We start from the raw sequence: 20,501 nt of genomic DNA on the forward strand, positions 1-20,501 counted from the left end.
GAGCACAAAAAATAAAGTAGTTCAATCTCAAAGTATTTCTCAAATGAAGCACATTCTTACATATATTTTAAACTATCTTCCCTTAGTTACCTAGGATTTCTATCTTGAGAACTAACTTTCAGAAGCTAGTGTCTGATTATGTATTATGATTTCTAGAGATTACATTTAATCATAAATTACTTTGTGGTCATATTGTAAGAAAAATGTGTCTTAGAATATAAAATAATTTTAAGATTAATATTGCTTTTTAAATAAGATTTTTCTTCATCAAGTGGCCCATGTGTGAAATTATTAATATTAAGTCAAAAGCTGTAAGAACATTATTTTTAAATCAGACACTGGCACTTCGCTATGCTGAGATTCTTGGTGTCCTTGTAGGGGAATTGTCTTATAAAGGAGATGCTGGATGAGGTTCTCTGAGTACTGAAAAAGCTAATCTCTGGGGATAGTTTGCAAGAAAGCTCCCTTTTACATGGTGCTCTTCTACATGGTGAGTGTATCTATACTATTTTTACCCTGCCTCACTAGCCAGACCTGTCCCCCAACACCACCCTCCCCACGCTTATGCACAAGCACAAACACACACACACACTGTTCTCTGTGTGACCACAACAACTACTTGCACAGGAACCCCAAGCACTTGCTGGCCTACACCTGCATTTTCCTTACTAGCCCTACCAGTGAGCCTATTCCTGCCCCTCAGAGCACAACCTTCATTGGCCTTTACAGCACTTACCATATTGCATTATAATCAGCAGTACAGGAGTCAGCCGCTCAAGCCATTCTGAGCCATGGAGGCAGATGTCTCCTTCTGCCTCTGTCCTCAGCAGCCAGCACTTGAGCAGGTGCCAGGTAAGTATCTGCGGAATGAACCCAAGTGCTTAGAGTTTTCCACTTACCTGAGCACTGGGTTAATATCATCTTTCTCATTACTAAAAAATAACTCAGAGCGCATTGATTGCCAAATGTTATTAGTTGTTTTTTAAATCTATTTTTAATTGACAAGGTATAGTCATGTATTATTGGGGTACATTGTGATGTTAGCTGACAGCAGATTTCATTTCTGAATACATCATTGAAATCTGCTCATCAATGGAGAGCTAAGAGAGAATGACGTTTTGTGATTCAGTGACACAGTTAGCCCTGGTCTGGCTAAACTCTCAAGAGGCACAGCACTTAATCATCTGTTTCCTTTCCACTTGTGGCTTGCATGCTTAAGTTTGCAATATAAAAGTATTCTATAATTGATTTCCAAGCATAGATTCTCAAATTTTTGGTCTTAGGACACTTTTATACTCTAAAAATGTATTGAGGATCCCTAAAAACTTTTGTTTTATGTGAGCTATGTCTGTCAATATTTACTGTTAGAGATTAAAACTTACATACTTTAAATTAAAATCAAAATTCTGTTTAATTCATTTAAAGATATAAATATCAAAACCATTATATTTTAACAAAATATTTAATGAAAAATTATAATTTCCAAAAAAAATTAATTTAGGAAAATGGTATTGTTTTGCTATTTTTGCATATCTCTTTAATAAAGACTTAGCACAAGGCAGCTGCATCCTCATATCTACTTCCACATTCAATCTATTACAATAGTCATGTCAGACAGTTGTTGGAAAATTCCACTGTTTGCAACACTTGTAAGAAAAATTCATCTTAGTATTTTTATGAAAACAGTTCTGACCTTACAGTATTATTATTATAAAAATGATTTTGACCTCACAGGCCCCTGAAAGTATCTCTGGGATCCTTGGGAGTCTACTGTTGATGCTTGTAGAACCACTGCTTTAGATCTAAAAAAATTAAGCTTACCAGTTAATATATTAGCTTGTGTGTATGTGTGTGTTCATAGTAGCCTCACCACCACAACTATTATTTGTTGAGTGACTTCAAATGCCCACCTCCACCTTCCCCACATTACTTTTTTTTTTTTCTTTTTGTACAGGGGATTGAACTCAGAGGCACTCAACCACTGAGCCACATTCCAGCCCTATTTTATATTTTATTTAGAGACAGGATCTTACTGAGTTGCTTAGCACTTTTGTCATTGCTGAGGCTAGCTTTGTACTTGCTATCCTCCTGTCTCAGCCATCCAAGCCGATGGGATTGCAGGCATGCGCCACTGCACCTGGCCTGCACATTATTTTTTAAGTGATTCTGAGGCTTATAAAGGAATGTGATTCCTGCACCAGACTGCATGGAAGGAAACCTCTGCTCCACCACCCAGTTACTTAGCAAGTTGCTTAACTTCACTAAACTTGAGTTTCCTTGTCTGTGGAATGGGGACTTCACACACACACACACACACACACACACACACACACATAAATAAAATAATGAATGGAAAATGCTTGGCACAAAGTATTGCTCAGTACATATTGCTGTTGTTACTTTTTAAAATTATTATGGTCACTTTTGCTATAGATTTTTTGGTCCTCAATTGTAAGAATACTAAAGGATAGAGAAGAGTATCAAAATAGTCAATGATGGTAGTATTCCTTAATAAAGCAAATGTAAATGTAAGTGCCTGTTCCACATATAAATACAACTCATATTCAGCACAGAGCGGGAATGGGGAACCATCTGGGAGATGGTACCTGAGTGGCTAGGAAGCAACATCTATCACAGAGATGAGATTCCATTTCATGGAGTCTCCTTCTTAGACAGAGTTCCTAATATCTTATTTTTGTGCATGTGTTGGGGTGGAGGGTGTATTGTGGATTGAACCTAGGTGTAATCTACCACCAGTCTGGCCTGCTTCAATAGAATCATATGTTTTTTATTTAACTTTCTTTTCAAGTCTCCATTTCATATTTTGAAACAGGCTCTTCCTAAGTTGCTGAGGCTGACCTCAAACTTGTGATCCTTCTGCCAGCTTCCCAAAATCACAAGAATTATAGGCATGTGCCACCATGCCTGACCTAATGACACTTTTTAAGAACATAAATGAAGATGCTAATAGATGCTTTTGGCCAGTGATAGAATCAAAAGTGTTTCTAAACTTCGTGTATTGACTAATTGTTTTAATCAAGAGGAAATATTTAGTGATGAGTTAGACTGAAATGAAAAATGCCACTGAAGATAAAAATATTCAGAGTGGGGGCTGGGGAGGTGGCTCAGTGGTAGAGTGCTTTCCTTGCATGTGTGAGGCACTGGGTTCGATTCTCAACACCCCATATAAATAAATAAAATAAAGGTCCATTGACAACTAAAAAATATTTTTTTAAAAATATCCAGAATGAACGTAACAGTATGGTGCAGACTGTAGCCATAGAAGCTGAAGAAGGGAGATCATTTTGAGCAAGAATCTATGGTTACAAAAGACTGTAATATGGACTAGCACCAAGGTCCCAGATAGCAGGGGGCAGGGCTTGGAAAGGTTCCCCTTACTGAGGAGACAATCAACTTTTAGTGATCATATTCTCTGTTGTTAAATCCGTCTTTAATACTAAGTTCATCTCCAGGCACCTAACATCTTTGTGCTTCATCTCTTTTCCAGTGTAGAAAACACCTTTGAGATAATTTAATAATCTTATAATTAATAATTTTATTTTTAAAACCTCAACAAGAAGTTAAATCTTATAGTCTTAAAAGCTCTATAAATATATCCCGAGGGAAGCTGGCATTACTTTTCAAATCATCTGTATTTTGGAATGTGGATTTCGGTAATATTGAAGAACAGGAGATGAAATTCTGACCATATTTCAGATGAAAATTTAGAACCAGATTTTTAAAATTCTTTTTCTTTCCTTAAAGAAAAAAATTATGGTTTCAAAGCTAAGTTAAAAGGAGCATTTTATTTAAAGCAGAAAAGAAGGTGTAGCTGCTATTTTGTCAGAACAACATGTAGTTATAACCTTCTGGGTGTCTATTAACTAATGGCTTAGTTCCCTATAGAGTGAAGTAAGACAGAAGAGGCTGGACACCCAAGGAATTTTCAGGAAGCAGTTTTATTGACTGTAGGGTCCAAAGTGTGGCTTGTGCCTAAAATTTCCTCCTCTAGACAAAGAGTCTAGAAATTCTTTGAACTTTATACCCAGTGGGAGAGGGAGGGGCTTGGAGTTTCACATGACAAGTGCTTTTTGTTCCAATCTCTTTTGTTCCAGGAAGAGGTTCCTTCACAAGTTGTTTTTTTCTGCAAACCTGGCATTTACAAAAAGAGGAAACTACCAACTACGATGCTCTTCCGCACAAGTTTTTGCTGATAGCTGACATCCTGTATCTGACAAGATGAGGAACTTATATATTACAAATATGGTGGGGGGTTCTGGGTAGGGGTCTCTGGCCTGCTTCAATAGAATCACATGTTTTTTTATTTAACTTTCTTGTCATGATTTTCTTTATGTATAGACATTACAACCTTAGGACAAATATCCTACGGCATCTTTTAACATAAACATCCAAGAGTGAACTCGTTATGTTTCTTACTCAAGCCTAGTTTTGCCATCTTGATGAGTGTTCTATCTACCTGGTCTTCCAAGCCAAAAGTTTGGGTGGCATAACACCTTCAACTCTGGAACTTTGCTATGCTGATATTCTTGGTGTCTTTATAGTGGAATTGTCTTGCCTCCTGCTTTCAGTGGCACAAAGTGTACTGAACATTGTACTTTGGTTTTTGCTTGTTTTGATGTTTTTGTGGTGCTGGGGATCAAACCCAGGGCCTCAGATCCTGGGAAGCTTCATTTCTTACCATTGCTCACCACTAGGAGGCACCAACCTCCCACAGCAGCAATCCCAAGGCTGCCCTCCATTCCTCAGATGCCCCGTTGATAGGCTAGCAAACTGCAACTCATCCCTCAGAACCTAAGCTAGGTCTCACCTCCTCTAGGAAACCTTTCAGTTTTGTGTTTTGCTTGGGGGTTTTGATTTCTTGCTTTTGTATTTTGGTGCATTGTAATTATACATAATAGTGGGATTCATATTTGTACATACAAATAACATAATTTGGTCAATTTCATCTAGAAAACCTTCTTTTCATCATACCTGACTATCCTGATAGAGTTGATTCTTCTCAGTGTGCTCCTTCAGTGTGCTCCTTATACTTTAATTTTTCAGAGAGAGAGACAGGGACAGAGACAGAGAAAGAAAAAGAGAGAGACTTCCTTACTAGATTGTGAATTATTTGAGGAAAGATAAATCTAAAACTTAATTCAATATCCTAAGTGCCTAAGACTGCACTCAGTAAATTTGTTGAGCCACATTGATTTAACATATATTATAGGAGGGGTTATGAATTAAAAAAATATAATTTCCAGAAGATAATTAAAACTGAATTTTGTCATTAATTTTAAAATGATCACATATATTTACGATTTTGTAAATTTGACTCATTTCTTTTAGAAAAACAGTATTACTACAATGCTATTGCTAAAATGCATTTCCAGTTTATAAAAATACTGAAAAGAATGCCATCTGTATATTTGGTTGTTGATACCACCACTGTCCTCACCAAACTGTTTGTGAAGTAGTTTATCAGAAGAAAAATATATATGTATATATATATATATATATATATATATATATATATATGAAAACATTTAACCCAGAAGAAGAAGACAAGCATCTTTTTTTTTTTTTTTTGAGAGAGAGAGAGAGAGAATTTTAATATTTATTTTTTAGTTTTTGGCAGACACAACATCTCTGTTTTGTATGTGGTACTGAGGATCGAACCTGGGCCGCATGCATGCCAGGCAAGTGTGCTACCGCATGAGCCACATCCCCAGCCTGGAAGACAAGCATCTTTAGGCCCTGAGGAAAGGTGCAAGAGGTGGGGGAATAATTGGTTTAGAAAAGTCAGCAGTTGTCAAACCTGGATAATCATCATAAATACTTGGAGATTTTAATCAAATTGAAATTTCTGGACCCTACTCTTAGGGATTCCAGGATAGGTCTCGGTTGGATCCTGAAACCTGGCTTTCTAAAATAATTCCCACATGACTCCTATAAGCAGCCAAGTTTTGAAGTTACCAGGCTGAGGGAAGCCATTGAAATATCATAAATTCAGGGCTCATAGTATGGAGCTCAACTTGAATGTTCTACGTGACTCTAGCAAAGGAGAGCCTTTCCAAACACTTCTGCATAGGAAAGCCACAGAGTACTTTGCTTCATCTAGCCTAAGAATTGAGACATCTAGTCATAAAAAGGTGGTCCCTATGACATTATGAAATGTTAAGTTTCCACCAAAAGTCAAGCTTTAATTTTGTAGTAGAAATGCTGCTATTTGTGGGTGAATGACTGCTCAGGACATCCGTTCAGGGAGCCACATCAGTCACGTACTAGTCTGCGTGAAATGGCACAACTGCCCATTTGGTGGATACAATAGTGTCACTTATTTTCCCAGGCCACAAAGAAAGCCTTTTTAAAGTAAATGTTCCAAGTGCAGTGGCAGAATACTAAGTTCAGTTCCATCTCAAAAATAACGCACTTTTATTTTTAGGCAATTGCTTGATAAAGTAGTACTTTTGTTTGGCAATAGAATCTTGGCACCAAGCATATCCTGAGTTTTAAGAGAAAAAAAATTTAAAAAGCACTTTATAGGTATTGCGAAAAAAAAAATGTTTTCTTTAAAGTTATGTCTTCTAAGATCATCAATTGCAAATTTCTTGAACAACTAATTCATTCAAAGTAATTTTAAGGAAAAAAGTGTCCTCCTAGACCTTCTTTCCAGTATACACTAGTTATATTCTTTTCTTCTATATCCTAAAATTTGTGTTCTTCTTCTTCTTCTTCTTTTTAAATCTGGAGTCTGGAGTAATTTAAATTCTAAGTAAAGCAAAAGTTTTTTTTTTTTTTTTTTTTTTTAAAAAAAAAAAGCCTTGACTTCTCTCAGCAGGAAGGACAGGGCTGGTGAAGGAAAAATGCCTAGAACAGGAAGGGGCGTCCTTTCATTACCTTTCAGAATCTCAGGTACTCTAGGAATTGATTGCTCAGAAGGTCCCTGAATTGCTGAGATTGCGTCTTTGAAATAATAATTTCAAAGAATTCTTTGATGTACAAAAAATAAGTATAAAAATTAGCCAGATGTGGTGGTATATGCTTGTAATTCCAGATACTTCAGGGAATGAGGCACAAGGATTATTTGAGCCCTTGAGTTTGAGCCAGCCTGGGAGACCCAATTAAAAAAAAAAGTAAAATTCATGAACAACTCTGATCTTAGTTATTGCTCTCGTCTGAATATGTCCTCCCAAAATTCCTGTGTTGAATTCTAATTCCCATCCTGATGATATAAGAGGTGGGACCTTAGGAAAGGATTGGGTCATGAGGGCTTCACCCAGATAAAGGGGTCTGAGGGAACTCAAGCTGCTACCTCATAAAGACACAGCAAGAAGTCACCATCTATGAAGAGGGGCCCACACCAGGCGTCGAATCTGCTGGTGCCTTCACCTTAGACTTCCCATCCTCCAGAACAGTGAGCAGTAAGTTTCTGTAGTTTATAAATTTCGAGCCTGATATTCTTTGTTAAAGCAGCCCAAACTGACTAAGTCAGTCATATATACAGTTAAATCTTTTTCAAAATAAACTTTGGATTTAATTAGGTAGCACATCAGAAAGGAAAAATATGTTAAGTCACTTCTGCCCACACAAATCCATCTGACAAGAAAAAGAATTATCAAAGTGAAATGTTTTTTATGTAAAGGAAAAAAACTCCACGATTTTAAATTACAGTTGTTTTGTAAAGTTATTTGAATTCAACCACTGAGAAGATTCTCAAAGCAGTTAAGTTAGTAGAGTCCTTTGTGCACAGTAGGCCCAAGTGAGTATTTGTTTAGAGAAATAGGTTTAGTTTAACCTTCTGTTTCAAATATAATAAGTATTACAGGGAAACAATGTGAAGCAAGACCTTCTAGTTAATATCATACATAACAGTGGTCCCAAAGAGGTCATATAAAATGCACAATCTTTTTTTTGTTTTTGTTTTTTTTTTGGCAAAGAGAAGAGCATGTAAGAATCAACAAGATATCTTCAAATCAAATGAGTTAAATTTTGTACACACACATATACACGAGTGTGTGCATGTATATGTGTGTGTGTGTGTGTGTGTGTGTGTTGCAGTACTAGGAATTATTGAGCACAGGGGAACTCTACCACTACATTCCCAGCCCCTTTTATTTTTTGTTGCAACAAGTTCTCACTAAATTGCCGAGGCTGGCCTCAAACTTACAATCTTCTGGCCTCAGCCTCCAGAGTTGCTGGGATTACAGGCATGTGCCATTGTACCCATCTTAAAATTTACATTTTTGAAAAGTGTATTGAATGGTTATTTTAAGAAAATTACATATATTCATATTTTAACCCTAAGCACCTATTTTACTAAGCATGCTACATTATTCTGAATTTACACAAACCTCAAAATTTTAAGTATGAAGAAGAATCAAAAATGAAGATTTTGTGTGCATGTGTTTGCAAGTGTGTTAATACACAGAATTCACCTTGAAATAGTTTTGGTTGCAGTAATCACATAGCTGTGTACCCCAAAAAAATCTGACCAAAACTTTTGAGTCGGTAGCCCTGTATCACTAGAAACAATTACAAAATACGGTTCAGTAAGATATGTTTAGATTTAAATAGAATCATTTTTAATTAAATGAACTAATACTTTCTAAAACCCTTAAGTAAAACACATTTATAGATACAGTAAGATATAAAACTGATTTATTATAAATTTTTATTGAATTATTTTTAACAAACATTATAAAAGAATATGCATTTGTGTTGAATTTCAGCCACTTTGGGTATTGTTTACAAAAATCACTTATGATAACCTAATCAAATATTCCTTTGCATATTAATCAAAAGGATAGCCTCTCATTATTTTAGGGCATATCTTAAAAATTAATTAAAATGAATTTGTAGCCCTGCCAGAATTAGTGACTCTGTGTGTCAAGAGAAAAGAGAATGTGACTCTAGAAATTGCGAGGAAAAACAGACCAAAAATCAGACCTGCATTTCCTAAATTTTTAAGGACACACTCAATTGTAAGTCATTAAAAGTCTTTAAGCATAATTCCCTGAACTAACCCTTTTTTGCAGTCATTCATAGCCAAACAGTTGTTTGATGAATTCAAAAAAATACGTATTGTCCCAGGACAGCTGCTGGACTTAGCTGCTTATGCCACTTGATAATCAGAGTATGTGTACAGCCTTGGTCCCTAAAGAAGATAACTAGAAACTTTTTTAAAAAAATCCTATTTGTAAATTATATTCTTTTTAATAAAGGACATATCTAAAATTACTAGTCAGAAAACTCGCCAAAAGAGCACTTATGGTGCTATTAAGAAAGCTGAACTTGAAGCTGGTTGTTTAGCTCTGTGTTGCAGCATTTGCCTGGCATGCAAAAGGCCCTAGGCTCAACATCCAGCCTCACACAAAAAAGAAGAAAGCAAGCTGAACTTTGCCAAGAGGGAAAAGGATCTCTCTAGGAAAAGACTGCAGAATTCCTTGTCTTAAAAATATAGCACCTTATACATAGTAGGATTATAGCATAAAATGATGTGGCTTTGGATACATGATTCATAACTTGTAAAAAGTTTTCCCTATGCATATATAAAAATTTCATATTTTGAGTATTAAAAAATTAAGATCTTAAAATGTCTCAGCTTTCCTATTTTTAAACTAGATTTATTTTATAAAACAAAGTATTTTCCCCATTTTTAAATAGATACTGCAGTTGCTATTGTTTAAAGCTGTAGTTGATAGTTTATAAAACTTATTTCTTCTGATTTGTAATTCTTAAAAAAAAAAAAAAAAAAAAAAAACTAAACTTCTCAGACCCAACAGAAAAACAGTATAAATTCTGAGGGCAGGAGCTGAATGGATCCAACTCTGAGTAGCACAAATTGCAAATCTTCCTCTCTGTTCCTGATTTTCCTTGTGTTACCGCATACCTTTGTATATGCAGTTTCACATTTTACATACAACTGGCATCCTATTAGGGCCCTAAGAATAAGTCCATTGAGAAATCACATTATTGTACAAGTTTGAAGTTTTAAAATGTCTAATTTCTAAGAAGGCAGAAAGAAACAAAAATCTGTCCACAAATAAAACTTATCACCAGGTAAAGAGTATATACTTGGCACTCAAGTGCCCCGCTGGTTTCAATATCTGTACTTACACATTTTTAAATGTATGAAAATCTCCTAAATTGTGAGAAAAAAAATTTGTAAAAATGCTCAAATGCTATTGATAGATTCCAGTCCAAGCATATCCTATGAGGTGATCTCACTAACGAAAGAAAATCAGAATAGGTTTTCTTTGCGACTTAGATGATAAATAACTTTGTATCAGCTTTGTCTCAGCCATAAGCACAATTGGCATCATTTCCGTGGATCCAGAGGCAAATCTGGGCGTATTTGAGAGGAGTGATGCGCACAGCAACGTTATAGTCCTTCTGAACCCCATGGACATCCACCCACTGGTGGCCTGAATAGACCGCGATTATTTTGCGCTTCCAGTGCTTTTTGTCTGGCTCTTTGAGACGCAGATAGATCCCAGAGCCGGTGGAGCCCGACTCAGCGTCGCAGTATTGATAGAGGAGATCACTGGATTCATCAGACACGCTACAAAACCGGTAGACCAACTGATCAGCCCTATCGTTATCAAAGCCAGAGAAGTGGATCATTCCTCCGGGCATCTTCTTGATGGCCGGACTGACTCCTAGTTCCATGTACTTCTTCTTGTGAGCGCGTTTCAGCTCCAGGAGCGCATAGTCATAGTCCAAGGCCGCATCCCCACCTGCTCCTCTCGTCCAGCCTTTCGGAATATAGGTATTCTTGACCCGCGTCCACTGGAAAGAAGGCTTTCCCTCCGCCACTCTCTGACCCCGACCCAACTCGACTCTCCCTCTTCTCGTGGGTCTCTCCTGCAGACTCACTTTGGTACCTTCCCTTTGGTCACTGGCCTCAGCTTCTCTCTTGCTCCTCTTAGAACCTCTGCGCTTCTTGCCTCCACCTTTCTTTCTCATCTTCAGCAATCCTACCCTTAGCTTTTTGCTACCTTTGACATAGTCCTTTCCGTCATGAACACAGTGCGCGGCTGTGAGGACATGATTCGGGGAAATGAGGATGCCACTGCATCCCGTGGAGAGTTTGACCGCAGTGTTGAAAGGGAAATTGGTTAAGAACCTTTTGTCCAAGATGCTGAACCTGCTGTCGGTGCCATACACTTGTCTCTTTCTCCTAACAGCTGCTTCTTTTGGAGTGCTATTCTGAGTTGGCTCAAGGACCAAACCTTGAACTTTCACCCTGGTTAAGGTTCTAGTGCCATTCTCAAAGATAGTCTCATAGGAAAGAGAATCCTCCAATTCAGAAAGGCCAGGAGCCGCGAGTTCTTTCTGGCATTCGATGCCACACACTCTGTTTACCACCATCCTGGCGTCTGCCTCGAATGTGGGGCTGCTGAGATAGAAAGTCCTTTCACTGACAACCCGGGGTATTTTTCTCAAGTGCCACATAAAATCTTGTTCCATTTCAGATCCATCAATGAGAGTCCACCCAGAGGTGAAAAATATCAACCAAAGTAGCATATTCTCCATTTTGTTTTTCAATTTTGTCCTTAAAAATAGAAAAAGAAAATAATGTATAAACATACACTTGTTTTTTAAAAAATTATTTTTTTCAGTTGTAGATGAGCACAATACCTTTATTTATTTCTCTTTATATGGTGCTGAGGATCAAACCCACGGCCTCACACATGTTAGTGAGCATTGTACCGCTGAGCCAAAACCCCAGACCAACATACACTTGTTCTTAAATGTTAGTCAAGGAAGTTTTTGATGTAAGACACAAATTTATCTTAAATTGGTTTTTCATTTAATCTTTTATGACAACTGTTCATTCTGATGTACTTAATATTGCGAAGACTAAAGTTTGGTATTTAATATATCAAGGACTGAAAGTCACCAATTATCCATACTGAGAAATACATAGAATCTCACTTTGTATATTGGAACACATGATATTAATGATCTATGGGGTAATAAATATATAAAAAGCATTCCTTGACAAAAATAGAGGCTGTATAAATCATGATTCTGTGGAACTGCTTCCCTAGTTAGGTATTCTTTTCTTTCTTTCTTTCTTTTCTTTTCTATACTATTATCTTAGTCTTACAACTTTTTAGCTAGTTAGGGATTAGAAAGGCAGTTTGTGATTATCGAGTGATAACTGACAAGATGATCTTTTACTATGCAAATCATTGTACTAGAATATGGATATCAAATATAGAATTCCCCATATTCTTTAACATATAAAACATGTGTCCTTTAACATAGTTCTGTAGCCAGACTTTTCAGAATGGCCTATCAGAGTCCAGTTGTATCAAGTGTAATTTCATTTGTTGGTTAAGTATGTCATAGTGGTTTTTCAAAGATCATGGCCAATACTTTTGAAATTTTCAATCCCTTCAGTCACTTTCAAGCCATACTTGGCACAAAGCAATGAATAGATAGGTGTATTTCCCACTACATGTGTGCTCAGCTAAATATCCTTCCAGCAGTTGAGAACAGTGATTGAGAGCCCAAATCTTTTTTTTTTAACATTTTTTTAGTAGTAGATGGACACAATATCCCTGTTTTATTTATTTATTTTTATGTGGTGCTGAGGATCGAACCCAGTGCCTCACACATGCAAGGCAAGTGCTCAACCAGTGACCTACAAGCCCAGCCAGAGAGCCCAATCTTGATTTCTCAACCAAAGGATATGTTAGACCAGTGCTTCTCAGATTACAGTCCCAGAACCAGCAACATCAGCATCACTTGGGAACTTATTCTCAATTCTCAGAGCCCACCCAAACCTACTATTAGGAGCTCTCCTAGCAGAGAGGAGGGCGGGTTTCCTAGCTATATTTCATCTACACTTCCAGATGATTCTGAAACTCAGTAAAGTGTGAGAATTATGCTGCAGCCAAGGCCCGGGTGCAGGAGCTGGCTCTACCAGAAGGCAATGTTTCCAGGGATGATTGTTTAACTGGGTTTCAAATAACATCTGTTTTATCTTTGTGTACAAAATAAGTTTATACTGACTCTGCTCTTTTCTGTGTTGGCAACTGCTAATATGCAATGGCTCAGAACTCAATATAAAGAACAAACAGAACTTAGGTTTATATAAGTGGTTGAACATGTCTGAAAAAAATCAAATCCAGTAGGCTTGTATGCAATGCCTTCAACATCCAATGTTAGGCTTCATGCAATGGCATTGGTTTGCCAGCCCTGTTGGGAGCTCCACTTCAATTCACTGCAGGAAAAAAGCCATGCCCACATCTATCCTTGGGCAGAGGAAGGGCAGTGCCTTGTAATATGACCTCAAATCACAATAATAAGAGGACATGGCTTTAGTTAGCCTGTCTAATTCGGTCTGTAATTTAAAATTGGACAAGTGTTTAAGGACACTTTCTTTTGGAAAAATCTAAGTTTGCCTTGTGGTAGAATGTCAGTGTAAACGATAGCTCTTACTGATGGAGCAGTCCACAGTTCAGTGGATCCATCTACAGATGCTCATCATCTGAAAAGCACCAACTCCCTGACCTAAAGGGACATGATCCTTTTGTAACAACTTAAGTATTTTGAAAACTCTAATATTCCCTTGACTTCCCCCACCTTCTCCTCTTTCCTGTCTTCTATTATAATTGTGACTTTACTGTCAGTTTCCAGGTGGCTTGAATTTAGGGTTTCAAATTCCAGTTTTGGTTCATGAAAGTGAGATCGTAGTCATTTCTCTCCACCATGAGTCAGTGTACACAAAGTTGATTATGGGTTAGATCCTGGAGCCAAAAGGACTGGAAGGGAATTAGGGAGAAATAAGGCTATCTGCCTATGTAGTCATAGGAACTTTTAATGATGGCAAAAATGTAATTCCACATTTGTACCTACTCTATTAATAGACACGGCCACACATAAGTACAAGAGATGATTTATTGCTATTTTTCTGTTGTTTGTTTATGATTTCTTATAAATGTGGAATACTGATAGTGTTTAGAATACCCGTGTATCTATACCATCATAATGGTTACAAGTGCAGATCAAAGACTAAGATCAAAGAATGACTTGGGCACAGTTCCCATCTTTCTACTTACTGGGTATTTGAATGTAAGCAGTTCATTAACTCACTAGGTTTCACTTTCCTCATCTGCAAAGTGGGATAATAATAATGTGAATTATAGATTTAAATGAGGTAATATATGTAAAAAAAAATTGTCACTAAGCCCCAGCATAGTAAGCAGTTAAGTTACTATACAGCAACAAACATGTTATTTTATAATTATTATGCTTTAGTGGGTGAATTTATATCACTTTAAAACTGATTCATGAGCCAACATTAGAGAATATATAGTTTCAAAAAAGTCAGTCTTACAGTTAAATATTTTTATTTAACTGTCTTGAATTTTTATTTCAAGATAGTTTCCAATTCACTCTCAAATGCCCTTCTTCTTTATTCTGTTTTGTGTGTTCAAGGACAGCTTCACTTTAGAGACTTCTCAAATGAATGCCTTCCTAATTACTCATTTCCCTGAATATCTGCAGCTTTGCACTATATTTTTCTCATCGCTATTAAACTTAAGTGTGGTTAAATACACTTAAGTGAGTAAACACAGCCACAAAACACTTGAATTGCATTCCCAGGTTCTCATTTATAGCCTGGAACTACATTAGGAATTCTGGAACTTCATCAGGTCCTCAGCCTAAAAAAAGAAACCAAGTCAATGTCAAAATAATTTCTCTAAGACAGCAATCTACAGTGAAAGAAAAACCTAACTTTGTGAGCAGGTATATGTAGAGTATAAAGAATTTGACTACAATATAACATAATCATACTCTATAGCTCAGTTTCCCTCTTTCTCTCCTTGAGAAGTTTATAGTTTATAGGTAGAGCAGGCAGATCAATGAAAGATTAGATAGATGGTTGCTCACTATACTAAATATTTCAAATTAATTATTTGTCCTAAATATAAACAAATATGAAGATGCTGACTTCACCACCAGAGGACCTGCACTGAACTGCATTTACTAGCGGAAAGATGCATGCTTACCTAAACCTTTTTTTTCACCTGGTCCCTCCATAATGTGCAGTGAGGTAGTTGTCCATACTCATGTAATAGTATGCTGACAAAAGACACAATTTTGCATTAACCATCAAACATTTTCTGGAGGACTAGTGTGGGTCAGGCACTATTCAGCCAGATCAATGACCCTGTAGGGCCCACACCAACTTCTAATGTGTATGTTAGGACACACCAGTCATGGCATAACCACTTTTTTGGCTGTCCTTTATTTAGCCATTCATGATACCAATCAACTGTCCCTCCGAACACCCCTGCCTACATTTATACACATACCTAAATGTGAAGACATGTGCTCATCTCCTCCTCTACTTTCATCTTCCACCTGTTCAGTAAGGACTCTCACACAACAGGGAAACCTCGTGGTCTGACCCAGATATTATAAATAACTGTAGGCAGAAATGATGCCTTAGGCAAAGTGCTACAAGCTGGAAAGGAGTCACAGTAAACAAGCATAAAGGAAGCATTAAAGACATGGGTTATGTTTTGGAAAACACTTGTAAAAATTTCACAGTCACTACTGAGCCTTAAAGAAGAATGAAATTATGGCATTTACAGATAAATCAATGGAGTTGGATAATATCATTGCTAAGTGAAGTAAGCCAATCCCCCAAAACCAAAGGCCAAATGTTTTCTCTGATAAGTGGATACTAATCCATAATGGGTGGGGGGCAACGGAAGAATGGAAGAACTTGGGATGGAGCAGAAGGAAGAGTGGGGAGGGGGAATGTGTGTGGGGGGAAGATGGTAGAATGAGATGGACATTATTACCCCAAGAATAATGTGACTCTACATTATGTACAACCAGAGAAATTAAAAGTTGTGCTCCATTTGTGTAAAAAAAATAAATTTTAAAAAACTTCATAGTCACTTTCAGTTTGGGAGAGCAGTTGAAGAAAAAATAGATAATTTATAAAGTTTAATTCCTGAGTTACCATATCCCTTACTGAATGTTAATCACTGGCAGGAGCAATATTTAAGAAAAAAAGTAAAAAAAAAAAAAAAGAAAAAAGAAAAAAGTATGTGGTACTATACTGATGAGAAAATAGCATTGTCGGTGACATAACAAAGATGGAGAATAAGAACAGGGGTATTTGGATGATTGTGAAGCCAGTAGACTTTGAAACCAAATCAGCTTGCCACTTACTAGCAGTGTGACTTTGTCAAAGGTGCCTAATCTGTCCAAAGATTATTTTCCACATCTGTTAAACAGGCACAATATTTTAGAGTACTTTGAGGAGAAACTGATTCTTATTTCAGAAAGTCTCAGGATTAGAAAAGGCCATAATAAATCATCTAGTTTAGGCCTATATTTTAAGGGCTTTTTTTTCATCTCAAAAACTAATATATAGGTCACCATGCCCAGAGCACAGTAAGGACTCAACAAAAGGCAGCAATAATGGTGTTGGTGATGATGATCCAACACCAGGAGCGGAAACCTAAGGCATAAATCCAGGCGTAGTGTTGTGTGACTGTAGTCCCAACTACTCAGGAGGCTGATGCAAGAGGATCCCTTGAGCTCAGGAGTTCAGGGCCAGCCTGGGCAACATAGTCTGACTCTTAACTAAAAAACAAACCATTTAGGTAGATAGTGATAAGGCATGTCATGCATCTCTAACTGCTGTGTATATATATCTCAGTGTAGTATGCAAATATTGGCCTCCAAAGTCATCCATTCCTCATCCCCAAAACCTGTGGATGTGTTCCTCCCTGTGAAAGAGCTGATGCAAATGTGGGTAAGTTAAAGATTCTGAGATCTGGGGACTATCCTGGATTATCCAGGTGAGTCTTATATAATCATGTGGGCCCTTATTAAGTGGGTCAAAATAAGACTAAGCTGTAAAGAAGCACAGGTCCAAAGATGCAGCCCCATGACCCACAGAATGCCAATGGCTTCTCCAAGCTGCCAAAGGTAAGGAAACAGATTCTCTCCTAGAACTTCCAGAAGAAGCTGTCCTGCTGACCTTCTTCAAACTTTCAACCGTCAGATAAGTAAGATAATCAATTTGTGTTGTTTTAAGTCATTAAAGTTTTGGTAACTAGTCACAGAAGCAATAGGAAATTAAAACATTTATTAAGGTGAGAATCTAGCTTCTAAAATCATCTGCCCTAGATGTTTAGAAATAATGAAATACTAGGAAGTGATATGAAGTAGAAAAGAATTTTGGTTTATGGGTCTTAATCACACGTGAAACTATTTAAGAAAAATTATACAGACATTCAATTTAAGAACTAAAAACAAAAGGTCATGATAAGACCTGATGGTGGTATGGAGCAGTACTGCAAGAGAAAAACAAGACTTGGAACAGGGTAGATAAATGTGTTTATTCATCAAATGCCTACTAACTATTCTGTGCATTATTCTAAAGACTTTTTGTCACCAGAATCTCTGATAATCCTTCTTTGCTACTGAGTTGAACTATAAATTCCTAAGCTCTCTTCCAGCTCTAAAGTAACCATGAGTGAGAAAACACTATTTATTAATCGATTATCCTCAAGAAGTTTTCGTTCCTGCTCCTCCAGAGTAGGACCCACTTGCTATCTGTGTTGCTACCACTAGATGGCAAAGTCATCCTGCTCATGGCAAATCTAATGCAAATATTTAAATTGCATCCACTCAGCTGTGAGAATTTACTGTAAAGCATGGGAGATGGGGTGGAGGAAGGGAGCAGGTCTAACAGGCTAACAATATACTAAACAGTTGTCACATATGGAATTTATCACCTTTAGAAAACCCACCTACAGGCCCCAGAGCCCATCCTGATGAACTGAGGGCTGATAATGCTGTCTCCAGCCAGACAATTCTCTGGCAGGTGGTTTTCCAAAAACAGTTACAGTGCCAGCACACTTCCACCATGACCTACAGCACTGCTAAACAGTCAGCCAAACGTGCTGCAATTCATTTCAACGCTAAGGAAAATCGTGAAACTGCCAAATATTCCACATGTTTATCAAATACTTTATAATCCATTACTAAAGGATAAGCTCTCCATTGAGTCTATGCTGAGGGTAAATGGCAAGAAAATTCATTGACGATGTGCCAATTTCTACTCAAAATATCATACCATAGCACTATTTTCAAGTTTAGTTTCAGGAATGGAGACAAAGTAATGTCTGCTTTAAAAGTTTGGCAGGGCTCAAGGGAAAGGAAGATGGTAAAGTTTCACAGTTGATTATTTTACAGTAACCCAGAACTTCTGTTTCTCATCACAATAAAAAAAGAAATAAAACCTGCCTTTGTTTTTTAGCTATTTTTCCAGGACATGCACATCTCAATTTATGCAATAGATGCACTGTGTGTGAATCAAATTTGGGCTTAATGGCACTAAGGGAACCCTAAGGGAACTCTGCAAGCACTTTCATTTGCTGATTTATGAAGTGCGCAGCATATGGCTCCTGACTTTGTGTTTTTCAAGTTGGACTTTGAAATCAAGGAATATCTGTAAATGTATTAGGTTCCCAAATTTTCAGGCTTTAAAGCATTTTAGAGTCACAATGTTTTTAGCAAATCACACCACCAGTGTTACCTATATGAAGGTCTTTAATTCTTTCATTTTAAAATTATAAAACACTGACTTGGTTACCACTAACGTGACTTTGCTCTTCCTTCTTCAACTCAAAGTTTCCATCTGCAAAGTTAACTCAGTGCTAAGGTGAGGTAGCGTCATCCTTCCAAATTCTAGTCGGATTCTACTGTTAAAATGTAACATAGTTAAATATTTCAGCATTGGGTGCAGAAAGATCAATAATTTACTTGGTGGAAAAATGAATCCACAATAGCAGTTGGTTACTTTAACATTAAATGAGCACATACTATTCTAAACAATCTCATATTTTAAAACATGAAAAAGACTCTTGAGAACACAGGTTTCATAGCTGTCTGGAAGAAAAACAGGGGCTGTATCTAAATCTATCCCTTCTCACACTAAAGACATTTCTCTAGTATTTCCTAATAAAAATAAAACTCCATATGATGCTTGGTCACCCCTTTAAGCTTAGATGTCTTATTTGGCTGGAATTTTAATATTCTCTCTTCCAAATAATAAACCAGATTCTAAGCATAATTCCTCAGGCAGCCGAATATAAGAATTCTCTGTAGAGATAAAGGTACTTGGAATAAAACGAGAGTTGATATCAGAAGGCAGAAAGGTTAATAAAGAGGGAGGCTAGATGTAACATGCAACTTCTTTGTAAATCAATGAGAGTGCAATAAAATCAGAGCAATCAGGCAAGAGTTTGTCCACAATTTTTCAAAAACTTTGTAGTAGAAAATCTCAACTACACAAAGTCGAGAGAAAAGAATAGGAAAGCCAAGAAGAGAAAAGTGTAACCCCCGTGTGCCCATCACTTAGCTTCAACAATGATCAATACTTTTGCCAATTTTGTTTCATCCATCTCCCCCGCCTTTTGTGAGGGGAGACACTGTGGTATTTTGAAGCACGACTTCCATTTCACTTCAGCTCCTTATTTTCTAAACGGTTTCTACTGCTCCTTTTGCTGACCCAGGCAACCAAGTTGATTATAAAGGGGGCGCAGGCGGGGGGCGGGGTGGGCGCTGGTTTTCATGGTTAACTCTGCCAAAGAAGTTTTCAACGAGAGTAGACTTTCCAGGAATGGGTTTTACACCTTTCTCAGAGGCATCTGTTAATAATCATAAAAATAAAGAGGGTCCCCTCTGGTACTGCTTAAGTAGAAAGAATTCCATTTATATTCCAATGCAAACACTGTTACGGTTAAACCGTGCACACTGGACCGCCCAGGGGAAGGGTGGTTGGCCTCTTTGAGGGCTGCAAGTGCCCTGCTTGAGCCTTTTCTTTAGCTCCCTCTAAAGAAGCTGTCCTTGCGTGGGTTCTGCGTCTCCGGGAGACGTGCAGCTTCTGGGATCCCGCCCTACCAGGGACTCCATCCTTACCTGTAGAAGAATTTCCCGGTCCCAGGCGCTGCCCAGATGGGATCAAAGAGCCGCCGAGGCGGGCCGCGGGCGCGGAAGGAGGGCGGGGCGCCGCCGACCGGAGCCTGGGACGGCCGGAGCCTGCAGCTGCCGAGCTGGGGCAGAGACTGCGGAGGAGGCGAGAGCCGAGCTGCCAGCAGGGAGATGGGAGGGGAAAGGGGGCGATGACGCGGGGCGCACGCGAGGGGAGGAGGTGGGCAAGAGCCCAGAGAGCCGAGGGGGATGTCCTTGAAGGTGCGGGCGGATCCGTCAACTTTTACCCCAGTGTCCCTGCCCACCCCCCACCCCAACACGCACACACACACACACACACACACACACACTGCAACAGTGGGGAGACTCATGAGTGGGTTCGTGAGAGATGTCTGTCCCTGTGGCACCCCTTAAATAGTCTCGAGATGACATTCTAAAGTGGGGGAGGGTTACACGAGAAAGTTGTTCCTGAAGTCTCTTTCCCATGGGCTTCCTATGGGGACCCAGCTGTCCATGGG

General features: G+C 38.0%; 1 protein-coding gene across 1 annotated transcript; it reads right to left on the reverse strand.

Annotated features, from left to right (window-relative positions):
• Window positions 1-8,644: 8,644 nt before the first annotated feature.
• On the reverse strand, window positions 8,645-20,260 carry Prss35 (serine protease 35). The gene is made up of 2 exons (XM_046432441.2): window positions 19,972-20,260; window positions 8,645-11,557 (listed from the first exon to the last, which is right to left on the reverse strand). Exon 2 carries the CDS (start codon window positions 11,536-11,538, stop codon window positions 10,300-10,302), a length of 1,239 nt encoding a protein of 412 aa, XP_046288397.1. The 5' UTR covers window positions 11,539-11,557; window positions 19,972-20,260; the 3' UTR covers window positions 8,645-10,299.
• Window positions 20,261-20,501: the final 241 nt, after the last annotated feature.

This window comes from Marmota monax, unplaced genomic scaffold (assembly GCF_021218885.2).
Source record: "Marmota monax isolate L192 unplaced genomic scaffold, Marmota_monax_Labrador192_F-V1.1 WCK01_AAM20220418_F8-fsc00013, whole genome shotgun sequence".
Classification (NCBI taxonomy): Eukaryota; Metazoa; Chordata; class Mammalia; order Rodentia; family Sciuridae; genus Marmota; species Marmota monax.

Coding starts and splice junctions, on each gene's coding strand:
- Prss35 (XM_046432441.2), bottom strand. CDS start 11,538: ATGGAGAATATGCTACTTTGGTTGATATTTTTCACCTCTGGGTGGACT.